Source organism: Pan troglodytes, chromosome 20, assembly GCF_028858775.2.
Source record: "Pan troglodytes isolate AG18354 chromosome 20, NHGRI_mPanTro3-v2.0_pri, whole genome shotgun sequence".
NCBI classification, from domain to species: domain Eukaryota; kingdom Metazoa; phylum Chordata; class Mammalia; order Primates; family Hominidae; genus Pan; species Pan troglodytes.
In genome coordinates, this window is record NC_072418.2 from 58000014 (window position 1) to 58021184 (window position 21171).

Here is a 21171-nt window from a genome sequence, read left to right on the forward strand (position 1 = left end):
ACAGGCGTGAGCCACCACGCCTGGCCTCTTGTCTGGATTATTACAAATCTCTTCCACATGTTAGACTTCTTCCTAAACATGTTAGACTGTGTCACTAGCCTATTCAAAATCTTCCAAGAATTCTCAGTTCACAATAAATCCAAAGTCCTAACTTTCAACTACAGGCCTGTGCCTGCTGTGGCCCCACTGACGTCTCTCTGACCTCACTTCCCACCGCCCTCCCCTTCCTCAGTCTGCTCAGCTGGAGACGCACGATGTTCTCTGAACCTCACGTGTGCTGCTGCCTCAGGCCCTCCACGCGCCCATCCCTGTCCTCGGAGCGCCTTTCCCAGATGCGTGCTCGGCTCCTCTCCCACTTGCGTAGGCCTGTACTCAGATGACTTCCTCTTAGTCATCTTGTTAGCAAAGCTTTCCTTGAATATCCTGCCGAAAATATTCCTGCTGGGAGCAGCGGCTCACGCCTGTGATGCAAACACTTTGGGAGGCCGAGGTGGAAGGGCTGCTTGAGGCCAGGAGTTCAAGACCAGCCTGGGCAACCTGGTAAGACCACCCCCCCGACCCCCATCTCTGCAAAAAATTAAAAAATTAGCCAGGCATTGTGGTGCGTGCCTGTGGTCCCAGCTACTGGGGAGGCTGAGATGGGAGGGTCACTTGAGCCCAGGAAGTCGAGGCTGCAGTGAGCTATGATTGCACCACTGCACTCCAGCCTGGGCCACAGAGTGAGACCCTGTCTTGACAAATTAATAAATAAAATAAAATAAAATAATTCATCTGATTTTCTAATTTCTTCTAATTTTCACATTAGAAGAATATCAAAATAGGCCAGGGGCTGTGGCTCACGCCTGTAATCCCAGCACTTTGGGAGGCCAAGGCAGGTGGATCACAAGGTCAGGAGTTCGAGACCAGCCTGGCCAACATAGTGAAACCCTGTCTTTACTAAAAAATACAAAAATTAGCCGGGTGTGGTGGTGCATGCCTGTAGTCCCAGCTACTTGGGAGGCTGAGGCAGCAGAATTGCTTGAACCCGGGAGGCGGAGGTTGCCGTGAGCCGAGATCATGCCACCGCACTTCAGCCTGGGTGACAGAGCAAGACTCCACCTCAAAAAAAAAAAAGAATATCAAAATATTCCTCTACCCTTCCTATCCCCTCCTTTTGCCTTGTCTCCAAGTTTATTTATTTTATATATTATAAATTTATATATTATATATTATATAATTTATAATTTATATATTATATTATATATAATGTATATTTTATATTGTATAATATATAATATATAATATATTATATATAACATATAATATATTATATATTATAAATTTATATATTTATATATATGTTATAAATTATATATATATATATATATATTTTTTTTTTGAGATAGAGTCTCACTCTGTTGCCCAGGCTGGAGTGCAATGGTGCAATCTCAGCTCACTGCAACCTCTGCTCCCGGGTTCAAGTGATTCTCCTGCCCCAGCCACCTGAGTAGCTGGGATTACAGGCGTGAGCCACCATGCCTGGCCCTGTCTGAAAGTTTATATCATATTTTTTATGATCTTTTTTTATTATTATTATTTTTTTGAGACGGAGTCTCGATCTGTCGCCCAGGCTGCAGTGCAGTGGCGTGATCTCAACTCAATGCAAGCTCTACCTCCCAGGTTCACGCCATTCTCCTGCCTCAGCCTCCCAAGTAGCTGGGACTATAGGTGCCCGCCACCACGCCTGGCTAATTTTTTGTATTTTTTAGTGGAGACAGGGTTTCACCACGTTAGCCAGGATGGTCTTGATCTCCTGACCTTGTGGTCCACCTGCCTCAGCCTCCCAAAGTGCTGGGATTACAGGCATGAGCCACCGCACCCAGCAATCTTGTTTATTGATATCTCCTGTACTAGAATATAAGCCCCTGGCGGGCAAGAATCTTGGTTTCATTTGCTGTTTGTTTGGCACCTGGAACAGTGCCTGATACATGCTGGTGCTCAGCTGATATCTGCTGAATGAATGAATGTCCGGGAGTTGAGACCAGAACTGAATTCGCTGGCCCAGGCTGCTTGGGGAGTGAGTCGCGATGGAAGGGCCATGGTCCCTGTCGCAGAGGCATGGGCCCCTTCTGAGACCTTTGTGGGTAAATGCATTGATCCACCCTCTGACCAAGCTGGCGCCAGCAAACGCCCCTTGATTTGACCAGATTCTTTCCGATGCGCCCCCCAGACCTTCTGCTCACCTGAAGACCAGATTCCTGAGTTCTGGTTTCTGCTGCTTCTTATTATTCCTGGGAAAAGGACGTTAGGATGAGAGGCTCAGGGGGTGAGGCTGCAACCAGCGGTCCTCCTTCTTCTCCAGCCCCCACCCTCCAGGCGGTCAGCCCTGTGCTGAGTCTCACCTCCTCTTCAGGAAGAAAATCAGCAGGCCCACGAGGATGAGAAACAGGAGGATGCCCACAAAGGCTCCGGCAATGACCCCTGTGGGGAGGAGGCATCGGGAACCCTCAGAGCGCAGGTCTGAGCTGCTCATCTGTCTCCAACCCTGCCCAGCCTTTCCTCTTCCCCAGGAGCCTGGTCCAAAGACAGCTGACCCCCGAACATCACGGGTGCGAATTGCGTCGGTCCAGTTATACTTACGCGCTTACCCATGGATTTTCCTCCACCCCTGAGACAGCAAGACCAGCCCCTGTCCTTCCTCCTCCTCCTCTGCCTACTCAACGCGAAGACTACAAGGAGGAAGACCTTTATGACGATCTACTTAATAAATAGCGAGTACATTTTCTCTTCCTTAGGATATTCTTAATAACATTTTTTTCTTTAGCTACTTGATTATAAGAATACAGTATATAGTACGGCCGGGCGCGGTGGCTTACGCCTGTAATCCCAGCACTTTGGGAGGCGGAGATGGGCGCATCACGAGGTCAGGAGATTGAGACCATCCTGGTTAACACGGTGAAACCCCATCTCCACTAGAAATACAAAAAATTAGCAGGGCGTGGTGGTGGGCGCCTGTAGTCCCAGCTACTTGGGAGGCTGAGGCAGGAGAATGGCGTGAACCCGGGAGGTGGAGCTTGCAGTGAGCCCAGATCACGCCACTGCACTCCAGCCTGGGCGACAGAGCAAGACTCTGTCTCAAAAACAAACAAACAAACAAACAAACAAAAAGAATACAGTATGTAGTACATATTACAGATGAAATGTATGTTGTTTATGTTATTGGTAAGGCTTCCAATCAAGAGTAGGCTATTAGTAGTTAAGTTTTGGGGGAGTCAAAAGTTATGTGCAGATTTTTTTTTCTTTTTCTTTTTCTTTTTCTTTTTCTGAGACAGAGTCTCGCTCTGTCGCCCAAGCTGGAGTGCAGTGGTGCGACCTCGGCTCACTGCAACCTCCGCCTCCCGGGTTCACGCCATTCTCCTGCCTCAGCCTCCCGAGTAGCTGGGACTACAGGCACCCGCCGCCATGCCTGGCTAATTTTTTGTATTTTTAGTAGAGTCGGGGTTTCACTGTGTTAGCCAGGGTGGTCCTGATCTCCTGACCTCCTGATGCACCTGCCTCGGCCTCCCAAAGTGCTGGGATTACAGGCGTGAGCCACCATGCCCGGCTGTTATATGCAGATTTTCTACTGTGTAGGGGACAATTGTTCAAGGGTCAACTATCCATCATTGTCACAGGTGACCTGGTTGCTGAAGAGTGACTCCTGGTCAGGCATGGTGGCTCACCCCTGTAATCCCAACACTTTGGGAGGCTGAGGTGGGTGGATCACTTGAGCCCAGGAGTTTGAGACCAGCCTGGGCAACATAACAAAACCCAGTCTCTACTAAAAAAACAAAACTTAGCTGGGTATGGTGGTGCACACCTGTCATCCCAACTACTCAGGAGGCTGAGCATAAGAGTCACTTGAACCCGGGAGGTGGAAGCTGCAGTGAGCTGAGATTGCACGACTGCACTCCAGACTGGGCGATAGAGTGAGACTCTGTCTCAAAAAAAAAAAAAAAAAAGAAAAAGAAAGCAAAACAAACAAAAAGAACCCCAACAAAATAGCTGGGCATGGTAGTACATGCCTGTAGTCCCAGCTACTCAGGGGACTGAGGCAGGAGGATCACTTGAGCCTGGGAGGTGAAGGCTGCAGTGGGCCATGATCGTATCACTGCACTCCAGCCTGGGCAACAGAGTGAGACCCTGTCTCAAAAAAGAACAAAACGAAACAAAACAAAAAAGTGATTCTTGCCTTCCTTAGCTTAGACTAGTGGTTCTCAACAAGGGTGATTTTGCTCCCAAAGAGACACCGGGCAATGTCTGGAGATGCTTTTGGTTGTCACAGCTTGGAAGTGGGAGTGCTGCTGGCACATAGAGGGTGGGAAGCAGAGGTGCAGCTCAATATCCTACAATGCGCAGGACGGCCCCCCCACAACAAAGAAGGATCTAGCCGGAAACGTCTGTAGTGCCGAGGCGGAGGAAACACTTTGCTGGTTGTGAAACCGTCCCTGGCATGGACGGCTTCCGTTCTCCCCAGATTGAGGCTTCATCTTCTCAGAGGTCCTGCTGGCTGGGGAAGGACTCCCCAGCAGCGGAGCCTACCGAGATCTGGTGGTGTCTTTTTTTTTTTTTCTTGGTTTGTTTTTTGAGACGGAATTTTGCTCTTGTTGCCCAGGCCGGAGTGCAATGGTGCAATCCCGGCTCACCGCAACCTCCTCCTCCTGGGTTCTAGTGATTCTCTTGCCTCAGCCTCCTGAGTAGTTGGGATGACAGACACGCGCCACCACGCCCAGCTAATTTTTTGTATTTTTAGTAGAGACAGGGTTTCTCCATGTTCGTCAGGCTGGTCTTGAACTCCCAACCGCAGGTGATCTGCCCGCCTCGGCCTCCAAAAGTGCTGGGATTACAGCCGTGAGCCACGGCGCCCGGCTGATCTGGTGGTGTCTATGGGTGCTCTCAGGCTCTGATGGCACAGTCCTCCCAAGATCTGTCATTAGATGTCTCATCTTAGGGTAGGCTCAAGCCTATGGCCCATCTTCATCAGCCTTGAAGGCCCCCAAGCTGCAGCTTCTCAGCAATCCTGGGAAGAGTGTGTTTGTTGACAGGGAACTGAAGGGTCTTACAACCTGTACGGGAGACTTGGCCTCACAGAATGGACTTGGCCTCACAGAATTGGACTAGAGGACCTGTTCTCTCAGGGATCCTTGTTACTAAGGGAGAGAACTTTCTAAGCAATGGGGTCTGGCAAAGCCCAGTTCAAACAGCATCCACTGGTCACCACATCAACCCCCAGTCTCTCTCCAGATTGGAGACCCAATCTCATAAGAAACCCTATTCCTAGGAAGTGATTGATGGGGCAAAGTGAAGCTTATGGCCATGGTCTTGGTACATGGCCAGGTCTTTCCAAAGCTTAAGCTCCAAAGTTCTTCAAGTACCCCATTGATTACTGCAAGATGATACAACCACATTAGGAAAAAAAAACCCGGGGTGGGGGGTAGTTAAATATATAGTTCCCATGTGATCCCTCAGTTCCACTACTGGATATAGACCCAAGAGAGATAAAAACATACGTCCACACAAAACCGATCCACAAACGTTCCTAGCGGCATTACCCATAATGGTCAAAAGTGGAACTACTCAACTGATCCATCAACTGGATCAATGAATGGATAAAAATGAATGGGTAGGCCAGGTGCGGTGGCTCACACCTGTAATCCCAACACTTTGGGAGGAGGAGCCAGGAGGATTACTTCAGGTCAGGAGTTCGAGACCAGTCTGTCCAACATGGCAAAACCCCATCTCTACTAAAAAAATTAAAAAATTAGCTGGGCATGGTGGCTCACGCCTGTAATCCCTGCACTTTGGGAGGCCGAGGCGGGTGGATCACCTGAGGTCAGGAGTTCGAGACCAGCCTGTTCAACATGGCAAAACCCCATCTCTATTAAAAGTATAAAAGTTAGTTGGGCGTGGTAGGAGGCGCCTATAATCCCAGCTACTCAGGAGGCTGAGGCAGGAGAATCGCTTGAACCCAGGAGGTGGAGGTTGCAGTGAGCCGAGACTGCACCACTGCACTCCAGCCTGGGCGACAAGAGTGAAACTCCGCCTCAAAAAATAAAAAATAAAAAGTTAGCCAAGCATGGTGGCACATGCCTGTGATCCCAGATACTTGGGTGGCTGAGGCACAAGAATTGCTTGAACCCTGGTAGCAGAGGTTGCAGTGAGCAGAGATCATGCCACTGCACTCCAGCCTGGGTGACAGAGTGAGTCTCAAAACAAAAACAAAAACAAAAAAACAAATTATGCTCAGTGAAAGTGGCCAGTCACAAAGAAACACATAATGTATGATTGCATTTTTTTTGTTTTTGAAACAGGGTCTCGTTCCTTCACCCAGGCTGGAGTGCAGTGGCCCCGATCATAGTTCACTGCAGTCTCAACCTCCTGGGCTCAAGTGATCCTTCTGACTCAGCCTCCTGAGTAGCTAGGACTACAGACACACACCACCACGGCTGGCTAATTTTTTAAAATGTAGAGATGGGGTCTCACTCTGTTGCGCAGACTGGTCTCGAACTCCTGAGCTCAAGTGATCCTTCCACCTCAGCCTCCCAAAGTGCTGGGATTCCAGGCATGAGCCACTGTGCCCATTCTATGATTGCATTTTAATGAAACGTCCCAGAGAGGCAAATCTATAGAGATTGAAAGTGGATGAGAGATTTCCGAGGGCTGGGGGCTGGGGAATGGGAGAACTAGGGAGTGGTGGCTCAGCGGGGTGAGCTTTCTGTTGGGGGTAATGAAAATGTTCTAAAATTGATAGTGATGATGGTTGCACAATGCTGTGAATATAAGAAGAGTCACTGAATTGTACCTTTAAGTGGTGAGTTGTGGATGGCGCGGTGGCCCACACCTGTAATCCCAGCACTTTGGGAGCCTGAGGCAGGCAGATCACCTGAGGTCAGGAGTTCGAGACCAGCCTGGCTGACATGGTGAAACTCCATCTCTACTAAAAATCCAAAAATTAGCTGGGCGTGGTGGCACGTGCCTGTAGTCCCAGCTACTCAGGAGGCTGAGGCAGGGGAATCACTTGAACCCGGGAGGCAGAGGTTGCAATGAGCCAAGATCGTGCCACTGCACTCCAGCCTGGACAACAAGAGCAAAACTCCATCTCAAAATACAAAATAAAAAAGATGTTTCAAAGGAAATGAGAAACAAAAGAGTCCCACTGATTTCCTCACAATGGGGCCTGATGGGGTCTACGGAGAATTTCATCATAGCTGGCTGGCCCGCGCGGCTCTGCTCACCTGCACTCTCGGTGTGGCAGACCACAGAGTGAGACACGACCTTCATTCCGTCCCAGATGGTCGTGATGGTGGCTGGGTAGGACCGAGCCGGCCCGAGACCCAACACAGACACAGCCTCCCCACATGAAGATCTGTCCTGGGAGCCCCGCTGTCCTCCCACCTCCAACTCAAAGGCCTCGTAGCCTCCCTGGGGGCAGGACCAGATCAAGTTGACTCCATAGCCCGCTGAGGTGCTGACACAGGAAGTGATGGTGACTGCGTCTGGGTCTGGGTGAAGGAAGCAAGAGGTCAGCAGCGCCATCCAAGGTGGCTTTCCACCCCCTCCACCCCCACCCCCAGCTTTCTGAGACGAGCCCATCCCTTCCTCACCAAATCCAAACTACCTCATCTTCCCTCCTTTTCTGTCCTCCCCGAATGGACACAAAGAAGTCCTTTTAAACTACAACTCCCATGAGGCCTTGGGCTCCTCCATCACTGCAGCTCCTGAAGTCATGGCCTGTGGCCTGATGGGATTTGTATTCCATTCATCTCTCAGCTTGCAAGGACTGTGAGCTAAGCCCAGTTCACCACTTGAAGGCAGGAAGGGGATTCTCACATGTGGACGCACAGAGGCTCTGCGTGGAACTGGCTACGTCATTCCTCTCTGCCCACACGGTGAAATTGTACAGCGTCCCGGGTTCCAGGGCCTCCACCTTGTACCACGTCTCATTGGTCCTGCTGGTCTGGTTGACCCAATTCGCTTGGGGATCTTGCCCCCTCTGGGGATGTCCCTTGCTGGCCCACTGGACCCAGTATACGTACAACTGAGAGTGGGGGTCTCCAGGGGCCTTCCACCACAGCATGACTGAGTTCTTAGTCTGAGTTTCATTCTGGAGATCTGTGACCTCATTGGGAGCTGAGAAGTGAGAACAGAGGCCTAAGGGGGTATCCTCGAAGACCCTCCTCCCCCAGCCTGTCTGCCTCTCCCCCACAGCAAAGCTGAGATATCCATTATTGATGGCTCCAGTGGCTAAGGAGGCTGAACCACAGGAAAGAGTCTAGATACCCAAAGACCATGGGGACCAGAATCTCCTAGCCCTCTCCGTCCCCTGGCTACAGCCCTGGGTCCCACCTTGTCATCTTTCTGTTCTTCCCAAATGCACACCAATTCCACCGACTGAAACTACAGTTCCCATGAGGCTATGGATTCTCTGTATCGCTTCAGCTTATGAAGTCATGGCCCCATGGTGTGATGGGATTTGTAGTCCTCCACCTCTCATGGCCCTCGAGATCTGATCTCTGTATTTTCTTTCCCACAGGAACCCCAGGTAGGGTGTCTTCTCACTCTAGACACACCACGTTTGTTGAGGGAGCTGACAAATTTCATCTTTTTAGCCCAAATGACCAAGGATTAAAGAGTTCCAGGTTCAGGCCAGGCATGGTGGCTCACTCCTGTAATCTCAGTGCTTTGGGAGGCCGAGGTGGGAGGACCACTTGAGCCCAATAATTCTACACCAGCTTGGGCAACATAATGAGACCCTCTCTCTACAAAAAATATTTTTTTAAATGAGCTGGGCATGGTGGCGCATGTTTGTGGTCCCAGCTACTCAGGAGGCTGAGGTGGGAGAATCAGTTGAGCCCAGGAGGTCGAGGCTGCAGTAACCATGATCACACTACTGCACTCCAGCCTGGGCAACAGAGCAAGATCCTGTCACACACACACAAAAAAGAATGAACCTAGTCTCCAGAGTGATTTTGATTTTTCTCATGAGCGGGACCCACCGTGCCTAGGCTGAGAGGTGGGGCCCTCTCGCTTCATCTAATTCCCCGGAACCAGCTGTTGGCTATTGTCCAGCTGGTGACTTTGTCAGCTCCTGAGAGGTGGTGCTGGACAATTGGGGGCTCCCCCTGACCCCAAAGAGTCCATTTCCCAAAGGGAGAAAAAACAGGTCCCACAGCTTGGAAAGCCCTGTCTGCTAAGAAACGACACCCACTAGGAACGGGACCTACAGGTTTAAGCTCCGGCCGGTGAGGCTGGAGAGGCCCATGGGTACTCTTCATCTCCCAAGGAGCTCCCAAAGTCCTTTCATCTTTTTCCTTCCCCCATCCTAATAGAGCTGGGTTCAGAACCGACTGTGTCTCACCGGTGGCTGCAGTGAGGGTGCTGTTATAGCCTCTGACCTCATTCCTCTCGGCCCAGACGGTGAGGTGGTACAGGCTGCCAGCTTCCAGTTCCTTTAGGGTGATGTCAGTACCTGAGGTGCTTTGGGTCCTGGGGTCAGTCATGCCTTCCCTGACCCATGAGACCCAGTAGCTGTAGGAAGACTGGCCTGGGCCCTCGGGAGCTGTCCAGCGCAAAGCAATGGTGCTGTTGGTCCAGTCCTGCTTGCTGAGGCTTGTCACTGCGTTGGGGACTGGGAGAGGGAGCAGAGTCAGGATTTCCACATCCCCTAGTCCTCAAGAGTCCAGAACACGGTGATATGCCCTGTCCTTGTGCAGCCCAGCTCATCCAGAAACACTTCCTGGCAGGGCACACTGGCTCAGGCCTGTAATCCCAGCATTTTGGGAAGCTAAACCGGGAGGGTTGCCTGAGCCTGGGAATTTGAGACCAGCCTGAGCAACATAGTGAGACCCTATCGCTACTAAAAATTAAAACAAATTAGCTGGGCATAGTAGCACATGCCTGTAGTCCCAGCTACTAGGGAGGCTGAGGTGGGAGGATCGCTTGAGCTTGGGAGGTTCAGTCTGCAGTGAGCTATGATTGTGCCTCTGCACTCCAGCCTGGGAGACAGAGCAGGACCGTCTCAAAAGAAAGAAAGAGAGAGAGAGAGAGAGAGCCTGGGCGCAGTGGCTCACGCCTGTAATCCCAACACTTCGGGAGGCCAAGGTGGGTGACTTGAGGCCAGGAGTTCAAGGCAAGCTTGGGCAACATGGCAAAACCCTGTCTCTACTAAAAATACACAGATTATCTGGGTGTGGTGGTGCGTGCCTGTTTTCACAGCTACTTGGAAGGCAGAGGCAGGAGAATTGCTTGAGCCCAGGAGGCAGAGGCTGCAGTGAGCTGAGATTGTGCTATTGCACTCCAGCCTGAGTGACAAAGGAAAACTCTGTCTCAAGAAAGAAGAAAGAAAAGAAGGAAGGAAGGAAGGAAAAGAAAGAAAGAAAGAAAGAGAAAAGAGAAAGAAAGAGAGAAAGGAAGGGAGGGAGGAGGGAAGGGAGGAAGGAAGGAAGGAGGGAAGGAAGGAGAAGGAAAGAAAGAGAGAAAGGAAGGAAAGGGAAGGAAGGAAGGGGAAGGGAAGGAGAAAGAAAGAAAGAAAAGGCCTGTGTCCCCACAGCCCCACACTCAGCGGGAGAAGTCTGGATGGGCTCTCTTCTTCTTCAGGGCAGAGCCAGCCCCCAGCTGTGATTACATCTGTCCTGTGGACTTGGAGAGGCAGATGTCTGCAGAGCCTACGGACTACAGAGCCAGAGCCTAGAGGAGGTGCCACGCCGCTCCTGCTGGTTCTTAACCTCTCACCAAAACAGGGAGTGGCCGTTGAGGGTTCCTACCTGTGGAGATGCTGACATTCTGCCTGGAGCCACGTGCTCCATTTTTTTCTGCCCATACAGAGAATGTGTACAAGGTTCCGGGCTCAAGTCCCTCAGCTGTCACACTGATATTTGTTGTGTTTCGGGTCTCTGTGCCACCACCGTCTCCAGTGTACTCTACCCAGTAGGTGTAGTCCTGAGGGTCTGGGCCACTAGGGACTTCCCAGCTCAGGGCGATGGAGCTGTTGGTCTGAGTCTCCATATGGAGGTTTCTCACTGGGTTGGGGGCTGAGAAAGTAGGAAGAAGATCCTATGTTGGCAGAGATACAGAACAGAACGGGGCAGGAGTGGGCCCCTCACTGCCCTCAACCATCTTAGCTCTTGCTCAACTGCTGGTGCCAGCAGATGCAGGGTGTATGTTCTAGACCGTATTTCTCAGACTAATGTGCCGGGCGTGGTGGCTCACGCCTGTAATCCCAGCACGTTGGGAGGCCAAGGCGGGTGGATCACCTGAGGTCAGGAGTTCAAGACCAGCCTGGGCAACATGATCAATGGGGTTTAGCAGAAACCCTGTCTCTACTAAAAATACAAAAGTTAGCTGGGCATGGTGTGATGTGTGCCTGTAATTCCAGCTACTCAGGAAGCGGAGGCCCGAGAATCACTTGAACCTGGGAGGCGGAGCTTGCAGTGAGCTGAGATTGCACCACTGCATGCCAGCCTGGGCAACAGAGCGAGACTCAGTCTCAAAAAAAAAAAAAAGAAAAGAAAAAGAAAAAACTTTAATGTGTGCACATCTCACAGGGGATCTTGTTAAATGCGGGTTCTGAGCAGTAGGCCTGGGGTGGAGCTGAGATCTCTCATTTCCAGTCAGCTCCCCAGAACACTGATGCTGCTCACACGTGGGTCATAATTTGAGTAGTACTATAGCCTCCATATGTGTGTCCCCTCCCACAAATTCACACGCTGAAACCTAATCTCCAATGGAGGCCGGGCACGGTGGCTCACGCCTGTAATCCCAGCACGTTGGGAGGCCGAGGCAGGTGGATCACGAGGTCAGGAGATTGAGACCATCCTGGCTAACACGGTGAAACCTGTCTCTACTAAAAATACAAAAAATTAGCTGGGTGTGGTGGTGGGCGCCTGTAGTCCCAGCTACGCAGGAGGCTGAGGCAGGAGAATGGCGTGAACCTGGGAGGCGGAGCTTGCAGTGAGCCGAGATCGCGCCACTGCACTCCAGCCTGGGCGACACAGCGAGACTCCGTCTCAAAAAAAATAAAAATAAAAAATAAAAAAAATAAAAATCTCCAATGGAATAGCATTAAGAGGTAGGGCCCTTGCAAGATTAGGTCATAAAGGTGAAGCCTTTATGCCTGGGGTTACTGCCTAAGAGAGGCCCAATGGCCTAGCACAGTTTTACATTTCATGTGAGATTACATGCCTGTAATCTCAGCAATTTGCGGGGCTGAGGTAGGGAGATTGCTTGAGGCCAGGAGTTAGAGACCAGCCTGGACCACACAGCAAGACCTCATCTCTAAAAAAAATAAATTAGTCAGGCGTGGTGGCCCACGCCTGTAGTCCCTGCTACTTGGGAGGCTGAGGTGGGCGGATTGCTTCAGCCCAGGAATTTGAGGCTGCAGCGAGCTACGATCCTGCCACTGTACTCCAGCCTGGATGACAAAGCGAGACTCCAGCTCTAAAAAAAAGAAAAAAATAAGAGAGACTCAAGGGAGCTTTGTGTGGTGATGAATATGGTCTCTCACTTTCCAATATGGTAGGCATTAGCACCGTGGAGGATGAAACGGGGACTGGGAGCCCCTCAACAGGCCTTATGAGCACATGAAATGTGAAACTGAATTTGCAGTTTCATGCAACTTTAATGAGTTTAAATTTAATAGCCACGTGTGGCTGGTGGCTACCATATCGGACAATGGAGATATAGACACAGGGAGCTGTCCACATCAGGGTCATGGAGCTGATGATCTGAGTTTCCATCCTCAATATGTGACACAGTTGGGAACTAGAAGAAGAGTCAGAGGGTCAGAGTGTCCCCACTCACAGTATCTAATTCCTTGAAAGCTCAGGTAACATGCCTTGGCCCCTACACATTCCTGTTGGTGCAGGAAGGTGCCCCTTGGCATTATGGTCCACATTCTAGAGAGTCCTAGACACAGACCGGCCCCAACTTAGCAGCTGGAGGTACCATGGACATTCATTCCTTCTTCATCTCCTGAGCTGAGACTGCCCCAGGATGTGGACATGAGTACCTGGCTCAATATGGCCCAGAGGGACTATGGAATAGACAATCGGCCATGTTCTCCTGCCTACTGTCCCTTAAACAAAGAAGAGATCAAACAAATGGCGACTGCCTCTCACCTGTGGTGGCATTTCGAGTCTCCCGGGAGCTGTTGATTCCATTCTTCCCCACCCACACGGAAAACGCATACAAACACCCGGGTTCAAGTCTATCCACGGTGATGTTGGTGTTTGCTGTGCTTCGAGTCCCTGCTGTGCCACCATCTCCAGTGTACTCAACCCAGTAGGTGGAGTTCTGTGGGTCTGGGCCATCGGCCTCCCAGGTCAGGGTGATGGAGCTGTTGGTCTGAGCCTCCACTGTCAGGTTTCTCACTGGGTTGGGAGCTGAAAACCAGTACAGGAGGGAAAATCAGCTGTAGTTTCTGGCCCTCGAACTTTCCAGCCCTTCCTTAACCATTGCATCCAGCAGGTGGAGGCAGGGAGGCCCAGCTCTGCACTGTCCAGTGTGGCAGCCACGAGTTCCACGTGAGTGTTGAGCACCGTGAGGTGGCTTTTGTGAAATGAGATGAGCCGTTAGTGTAAGATCCACACCAGCTTTCGAAGAGTTGGTATGAAATTAAGAATTAAGAATGTCAACTATCTCATTGATCCTTTATATACATATATATATACACACACACATATATACATACACATATATATATACACACATATATATACATACACATATATATATATAGTGGGTATATACTCAGTGTGTATATTTAATGATTCTTTCCTTATATTGATTACATGTCAAAATGATAATATTTTGTATCTGCCGGGCACGGTGGCTCACATCTGTAATCCCAGCACTTTGGGAGGCCGAGGTAGGCGGGTCACCTGAGGTCAGGAGCTCAAGAACAGCCTGGCCAACATGGCGAAACCCCGTCTCTACTAAAAATACAAAAGTTAGCCAGGCGTGGTGGCATATGCCTGTAGTCCCAGCTACTCAGGAGGCTGAGGCAGGAGAATCACTTGAACCCAGGAGGCGGAGGTTGCAGTGAGTCAAGATCGTGCCACTACATTTCAGCCTGGGAGACAGAGACTCCGTCCCCCAAAAAAAAAAAGGGCCGGGCACGGTGGCTCACGCCTGTAATCCCAGCACTTTGGGAGGCCGAGGCGGGTGGATCACGAGGTCAGGAGATCGAGACCATCCTGGCTGACACAGTGAAACCTCGTCTCTACTGAAAATACAAAAAATTAGCCAGGTGACATGGCGGGCGCCTGTAGTCCCAGCTACTCGGGAGGCTGAGGCAGGAGGATGGCGTGAACCCGGGAGGCGGAGCTTGCAGTGAGCCAAGATTGCGCCACTGCACTCCAGCCTGGGCGACGGAGAGAGACTCTGTAGCAAAAAACCTCTGCCTCCCAGGCTCAACGATCCTCTCACCTCAGCCTCCCGAGTAGATGGGACCACGGGAACACGCCACCACAGCTACTTTTTAATTTTTTTTGTAGAGACAGGCTGACCAGTTTCTTTGTCCTTATTTTTATGTGGCTGATAGAAAATTGAAATTCTCTCATGTGGCTTCCACTGTGTTTCTATTGGACAAAAGAACCTGTCGCATTTTGTCAGCTCTCAACCACCCCCTACCACTGTCCTTATAAAAGAAATAAAAATAAAACAAAACAGCGGCTGCCTCTTACCTGTGGCACTAGTGACAATCTCCACAGAGCTATTTACTCCGTCTTTCTCCACCCACACAGAACACGTATACAATGACCCGGGTCCAAGTCCATCCACGGTGACTCTGGTGTCTGTTGTGTTTCGAGTCTCTGTTCTGCCACCATCTCCAGTGCACTGAACGCAATAGGTGGAGTTCTGTGAGTCTGTGCCATCGGGGACCTCCCAGCTCAGGGAGATGGAGCTGGTGGTCTGAGCCTCCACTGTCAGGTTCCTCACTGGGTAGGCGGCTGAGAAATTAGGAAGAAAGATCTAATATAAGCAGGACTACAGAACATAACGGGGGCAGCCAGTGAGCTTTTTGTTTGTTTGTTTTTTCAAGACAGAGTCTCTGTCTGTCGTCCAGGCTGTAGTGCAGTGGCACGATCTTGGCTCACCACAAACTCCGCCACCCGGGTTCAAGTGATTCTCCTGCCTCAGCCTCCTGAGTAGGTGGGACTACAGGTCTGCACCACCACACCCGGCTAATTTTTATATTTTTTCACCATGCTGGCCAGGCTGGTCTCAAACTCCTGACCTCAGGTGATCCTCTCACCTCAGCCTCCCAAAGTGCTAGGACTACAGGCATGAGGCAACGTGCCCGGCCAAGTGAGCATACTTGATCATCAGAGTTCCTAGTTGTCCCTCAACAGCTGATGCCAGTAGATGCAGAGTGTATGGTCTAGACCAGGGCTTCTCATTCTTTGCTGTGTGTACATCTCACAGGGACCTTGTGAAATGCAGGTTCTCACTCAGCAGGGCTAGGATGGAGCTGAGAGTCTGCACTCCACCCCACCCTTTTTTTTCCCCACCAGTGTCACTTGCCAATGTATTTCCATCAGCTCTCAGAGACACGGATGCTGTCCACACATGGACCACACTTTCAGTAGCAAAGACCTGAGCCAACGCTTTCCAACTGAGCTTCTGCAATGATGGAAATGCTCTCCCACCTTCCAGTATGGTAGGAGAACAGAGAAGGAAATGGAAACCCTTCAACAGGGCTTTCAAACATACAAAATGTGAAACTGAATTTGCAGTTTCATGCAACTTTAGTGAGCTTAAATTTAATAGCCACGTGTGGCTGGTGGCTACCATATCGGACAATGGAGATCTAGCCAGAGGGAGCTGTCCACATCAGGATCATGGAGCTGATGATCTCAGTTTCCATCCTCAATATGTGACACAGTTGGGGACTAGAAGAAGAGTCAGAGGGTCAGAGTGTCCCCACTCACAGTATCTAATTCCTTGAAAGCTCAGGTAACGTGCCTTGGCCCCTACACATTCCTGTTGGTGCAAGAAGGTGCCCCTTGGCATTATGGTCCACATTCTAGAGAGTCCTAGACACAGACCGGCCCCAGCTTAGCAGCTGGAGGTACCATGGACATTCATTCCTTCTTCATCACCTGAGCTGAGACTGCCCCAGGATGTGGACATGAGTACCTGGCTCAATGTGGCCCAGAGGGACTATGGAATAGACAATCGGCCATGTTCTCCTGCCTACTGTCCCTTAAACAAGTAAGAGCAAAACAAATGGCAACTGCCTCTCACCTATGGTGGCATTTCGAGTCTCCCGGGAGCTGTTGATTCCATTCTTCCCCACCCACACGGAAAACGCATACAAACACCCGGGTTCAAGTCCATCCACGGTGATGTTGGTGTTTGCTGTGCTTCGAGTCCCTGCTGTGCCACCATCTCCAGTGTACTCAACCCAGTAGGTGGAGTTCTGTGGGTCTGGGCCATCGGCCTCCCAGGTCAGGGTGATGGAGCTGTTGGTCTGAGCCTCCACTCTCAGGTTCCTCACTGGGTTGGGAGCTGAAAACCAGTACAGGAGGGAAAATCAGTTGTAGTTTCTGGCCCTCGAGCTTTCCAGCCCTTCCTTAACCATTGCATCCAGCAGGTGGAGGCAGGGAGGCTCAGCTCTGCACTGTCCAGTGTGGCAGCCACGAGTTCCACGTGAGTGTTGAGCACTGTGAGGTGGCTTTTGTGAAATGAGATGAGCCGTTAGTGTAAGATCCACACCGGCTTTCGAAGAGTTGGTATGAAATTAAGAATTAAGAATGTCAACTATCTCATTGATCCTTTATATATATTTGTGTGTGTGTGAGTATATACTTGGTGTATATATTGAATGATCCTTTTTGTATTGATTACAAGTGAAAATGAAAATATCTTCTATCTGCCAGGTGCAGTGGCTCACACCTATAATCCCCGCACTTTGGGAGGCCGAGGCAGGCGGATCACCTGAGGTCAGGAGTTCGAGACCAGCCTGGCCAACATGGCGAAACCCCGTCTCTACTAAAAATACAAAAGTTAGTTGGGCGTGGTGGCACATGCCTGTAGTCTCTGCTACTCGGGAGGCTGAGGCAGGAGAATCACTTGAACCCAGGAGGCAAAGGTTGCAGTGAACCAAGATCATGCCACTGCACTCCAACCCGGGTGACAGAGCAAGACTCTGCCTCAAAAAAAAAAAAAAATTGTATCTGATGGACTACATAAAATGTCTCATAGTAATTTAGTTTATTTGTTTTTCTTTTCTTTTTTTTTCTTTTGTTCTTTCTTTCTTTCTTTCTTTCTTTCTTTTTTTTTTTTTTTTTTTTTTGAGACAGGGTTTCTCTCTATTGCCCAGGCTGGAGTGCAGTGGTCCAATCAGAGCGCACTGCAACCTCTGCCTCCCGAGCTCCAGCGATCCTCTCACCTCAGCCTCCCGAGTAGATGGGACCACAGGAACACGCCACCACAGCTACTTTTTAATTTTTTTGTAGAGACAGGCTGACCAGTTTCTTTGTACTTATTTTTATGTGGCTGATAGAAAATTGAAATTCTCACGTGTGGCTTCCACTGTGTTTCTATTGGACTAAAGAACCTGTCACATTTTGTCAGCTCTCAACCACCCCCTACCACTGTCCTTATAAAAGAAATAAAAATAAAACAAAACAGCGGCTGCCTCTTACCTGTGGCACCAGTGACAGTCCCCACAGAGCTATTTACTCCGTCTTTCTCCACCGACACAGAACACGTATACAATGACCCGGGTCCAAGTCCATACACAATGACGGTGTATCTTGTGGTTCGAGTCTCTGATCTGCCACCATCTCCAGTGCACTGAACCGAATAGTTGGAGTTCTGTGAGTCTGTGCCATCAGGGGCCTTCCAGCTCAGGGAGATGGAGCTGGTGGTCTGAGTCTCCACTGTCAGGTTCCTCCCTGGGTTGGGGGCTGAGAATTGGGAAGGAGGGTCTGACGAAAAGGGAACCAGGTCAGTACAATCCCTCCCAACCCCCTGAGCTCATGCCCCAAGTCCAGAAACAACGGCGGTCATAAGCCCCTACCATGGACCACTGGACCCCACGGGGACCCCCCAGAGGCTCACGGCAGTTGCGGTCCCACCTCTTCGAGTGGGCAGTGAGTTCAGGCAGGGGTCACTCACCGGGCGCCCTGGCCCCTGTCCAGCTGCACAGGCCCTGGAGGGAACCCAGAGAAAACAGAGTCAGCCTCTCAACCACTCCTCTGCCCAGTGAGGCCGCGGGGCTAGGAGGAGCGGCTGGTCCCCGCCCCATGAGTCACCCTTGCATGGGAAGGAGGGGCCAGCGTTAGGCTGGGCTGTCAGGAAGGTCACCCCAACCGTCTTTCCTGGGTCGAGGAGAGAAGGGGGAGCATGGCAGGAGTGGAGCTTAGGGAGATGGGGTTGGCTCCACCCGATAAGGCTGAGAGATAAAATTAATGATTTCATTTCCCGAAATATATGTCCTTGGAAAACCAAGGGCAGAGAGCAATGAACAGACTGGGAAGAGAGAAAAAAACCAAGGTTGGGGATCAGGAACCTTGGCCTGAGGGTGGAGGGCCTGGGGGCCTGGGTCTGAGGGAGGAGGGGCTGGGGTCTGGACTCCTGAGTCTGAGGGAGGAGGGGCTGGGGTCTGGACTCCTGAGTCTGAGGGAGGAGGGGCTGGGGGCCTGGACTCCTGGGTCTGAGGGAGGAGGGGCTGGGGGTCTGGACTCCTGAGTCTGAGGGAGGAGGGGCTGGGGTCTGGACTCCTGAGTCTGAGGGAGGAGGGGCTGGGGTCTGGACTCCTGGGTCTGAGGGAGGAGGGACTGGGGGCCTGGACTCCTGGGCCTGAAGGAGGAGGGACTGGGGGCCTGGACTCCTGGGTCTGAGGGAGGAGGGGCTGGGGTCTGGACTCCTGGGTCTGAGGGAGGTGGGTCTGGGGGTCTGGACTCCTGGGCCTGAAGGAGGAGGGACTGGGGGCCTGGACCCCTGGGTCTGAGGGAGGAAGGGCTGGGGATCTGGACCCCTGGGCCTGAAGGAGGAGGGACTGGGGGCCTGGACTCCTGAGTCTGAGGGAGGAGGGGCTGGGGTCTGGACCCCTGAGTCTGAGGGAGGAGGGGCTGGGGGCCTGGACTCCTGAGTCTGAGGGAGGAGGGGCTGGGGGCCTGGACTCCTGGGTCTGAGGGAGGAAGGGCTGGGGGCCTGGACTCGGTTTGAGGGAGGAGTGGCTGCTTCCTGTCTGTGAGCACAGCTGTGTGTCGCCTGAAGCCAGTGTCCCCCGCAACAGACATGACAGTATCTAAGAGCCCGGGTGAAGCCGGTGTACCCCGCAGCAGACACGACAATGTCTAAGAGCCCGGGTGAAGCCGGTGTCCCCCGCAGCAGACACGACAATGTCTAAGAGCCCGGGTGAAGCCGGTGTCCCCCGCAGCAGACACGACAGTATCTAAGAGCCCAGGTGTAAGACTCTCCTACAGTCTCTGCCAAGCCTGAAGCCCTCTTCCTTCTCCACGGGATCTTCAGCACCTAGTTCCTCAAGATTGAGGTGCAGGGACCCAGCTCCTTCTCCCTCAGACCTGGGAGTCCCTGCCTTGGGAGCCCGCTCTGGGTGGGGAGCACTTACCAGCAGCACCAGGTTCCCCCAGACCCCGAGGCCCCTGCCAGCCCCAGCCATGCCTCCAGACACTGCCGGGGACCCAGGAGTCCCAGGCCTAGTCCTTCCACCTGCTGGACTTTACACTCAAGAATTTCCCCTTTACCGGATCATTGGTGAAGCCAGAGGCCAGGGCGGGAAGGGGAGGAGGAGGAAGTGGAACCCAGCTCCCAGCCCTGCCCCGCTGGCCCTCACCTTCCTCCCTCACCGCTGCCTCTAGCTCTGACACTGGAGACGCCTCCGATCCTTTCTCCAGCCCCCAGCCCACTCCACTTTGTCCCCTGAAATCTCCCTCTGCACCCCAGGTACCGGGTGCCACGCCCCACTGCTGCACGGATGCGGGACGTGGGGCAGAGGATGAGAGCAGGGGGTGCTGAGAGAAAGGCCAGCTGACTCCCTCGCCTCCCTGGTGGGTGATCACACATCAAGAGCAGCCTGGGGCTTAGACCTCACGCCCCCCGTCCCTGGAGCACGCTCTTCCATTCAGGCTCTGAGGCCTTTCCCCTCTCCGTCTCCCACAAGCCCCTGCAGCTCTCACAAAATGAGCCCAGCGGGCTCCCACCTCTTGGCCTTTGCCTAGACTGTCTCCCCAGCCAGGTGCACCTGCCTATTTTCCCCGCAACAGTCTCCTACCTACTCCTCCACTAGGATTCAGCTTGGAAATGACCCACGCTGGGCCTGGGGCCTTTCTAGCCTGGTCAGGACCCTGTGCACTATCTTCCACACCCCAGACTCTCTAATTTGCATATCCTTCTGTGACCCTGAGCAAATGACTTAAATCCACAGTGACTCAGATTCCTCATCTCTAAAGAATGGGCACCCTTGTAAATATGCTAAGAGAAATAGATGAGTTACTACCTCGAAAGTCTTGGAACAATGCCTGGCCCATTTTAAACACTTGATAAATCTTAGTCATGTTTATTTTTAGTTCATCCCTAGGCCACCTGTGCTCAGAAGGGGCCTGACACCCAGGGCTTTTCAAAGTGTTTTTGTTGACTTACTATGTGCACACGTGGACTGCCTTCATCTCACATATAGTGCAGAAGTGAAGAATAGAAACCCCAGCCGGGCATATTGGTGTGTGCCCAGCTACTCAGGAGGCTGAAGTGGGAGGATCACTTGAGCCCAGGAGTTTGAGACCAGCCTGGGCAATATAGCAAAACCCCATCTTTACAAAGAAAAACAAAAACAAAGAAAAAATTACCCAGGCATGGTAGTGCACGCCTGTAGTCCCAGCTACCCGGGAGGCTGAGATGGGAGGATCACCTGAGCCTGGGAAGTCAAGGCTGCAGTAAGCTGCAATTGTGCCACTGCACTCCAGCCTGGGTGACAGAGTGAGCCCCTGTCTCAGAAAGCAAAACAATGGCCAGGTGCGGTGGCTCACATCTGTAATCCCAGCAATTTGGGAGGCCGAGGTGGGCAGATCACCTGAGATCAGGAGTTCGAGACCAGCCTGGCTAACATGGTGAAACCCCATCTCTACTAAAAATGCAAAAATTAGCTGGCTGTGGTGGCAGGCGCCTGTACTGCCAGCTACTCAG

At 51.7% G+C, this 21171-nt stretch overlaps 1 protein-coding gene across 5 annotated transcripts in view; it reads right to left on the reverse strand.

Annotated features, from left to right (window-relative positions):
- PTPRH (protein tyrosine phosphatase receptor type H) overlaps nucleotides 1-20881 on the reverse strand; it is a 29035-nt gene extending 8154 nt beyond the window's left edge. Inside the window, exons 1-12 of one of the 5 annotated variants that reach the window (XM_524398.7) lie at nucleotides 19601-20881; nucleotides 18142-18175; nucleotides 17667-17930; nucleotides 16264-16527; nucleotides 14700-14966; nucleotides 13134-13397; nucleotides 10782-11048; nucleotides 9377-9646; nucleotides 7849-8148; nucleotides 7254-7520; nucleotides 2382-2460; nucleotides 2223-2270 (exon numbers count right to left, since the gene is read on the reverse strand). In XM_524398.7, coding sequence (XP_524398.5) covers nucleotides 2223-2270; nucleotides 2382-2460; nucleotides 7254-7520; nucleotides 7849-8148; nucleotides 9377-9646; nucleotides 10782-11048; nucleotides 13134-13397; nucleotides 14700-14966; nucleotides 16264-16527; nucleotides 17667-17930; nucleotides 18142-18175; nucleotides 19601-19651 — 2375 coding nt within the window. In that variant the 5' untranslated portion in view covers nucleotides 19652-20881. The other 4 variants (XM_063800844.1, XM_009436413.5, XM_063800843.1 and 1 more) reach the window with 4 other exon arrangements.
- Nucleotides 20882-21171: the final 290 nt, after the last annotated feature.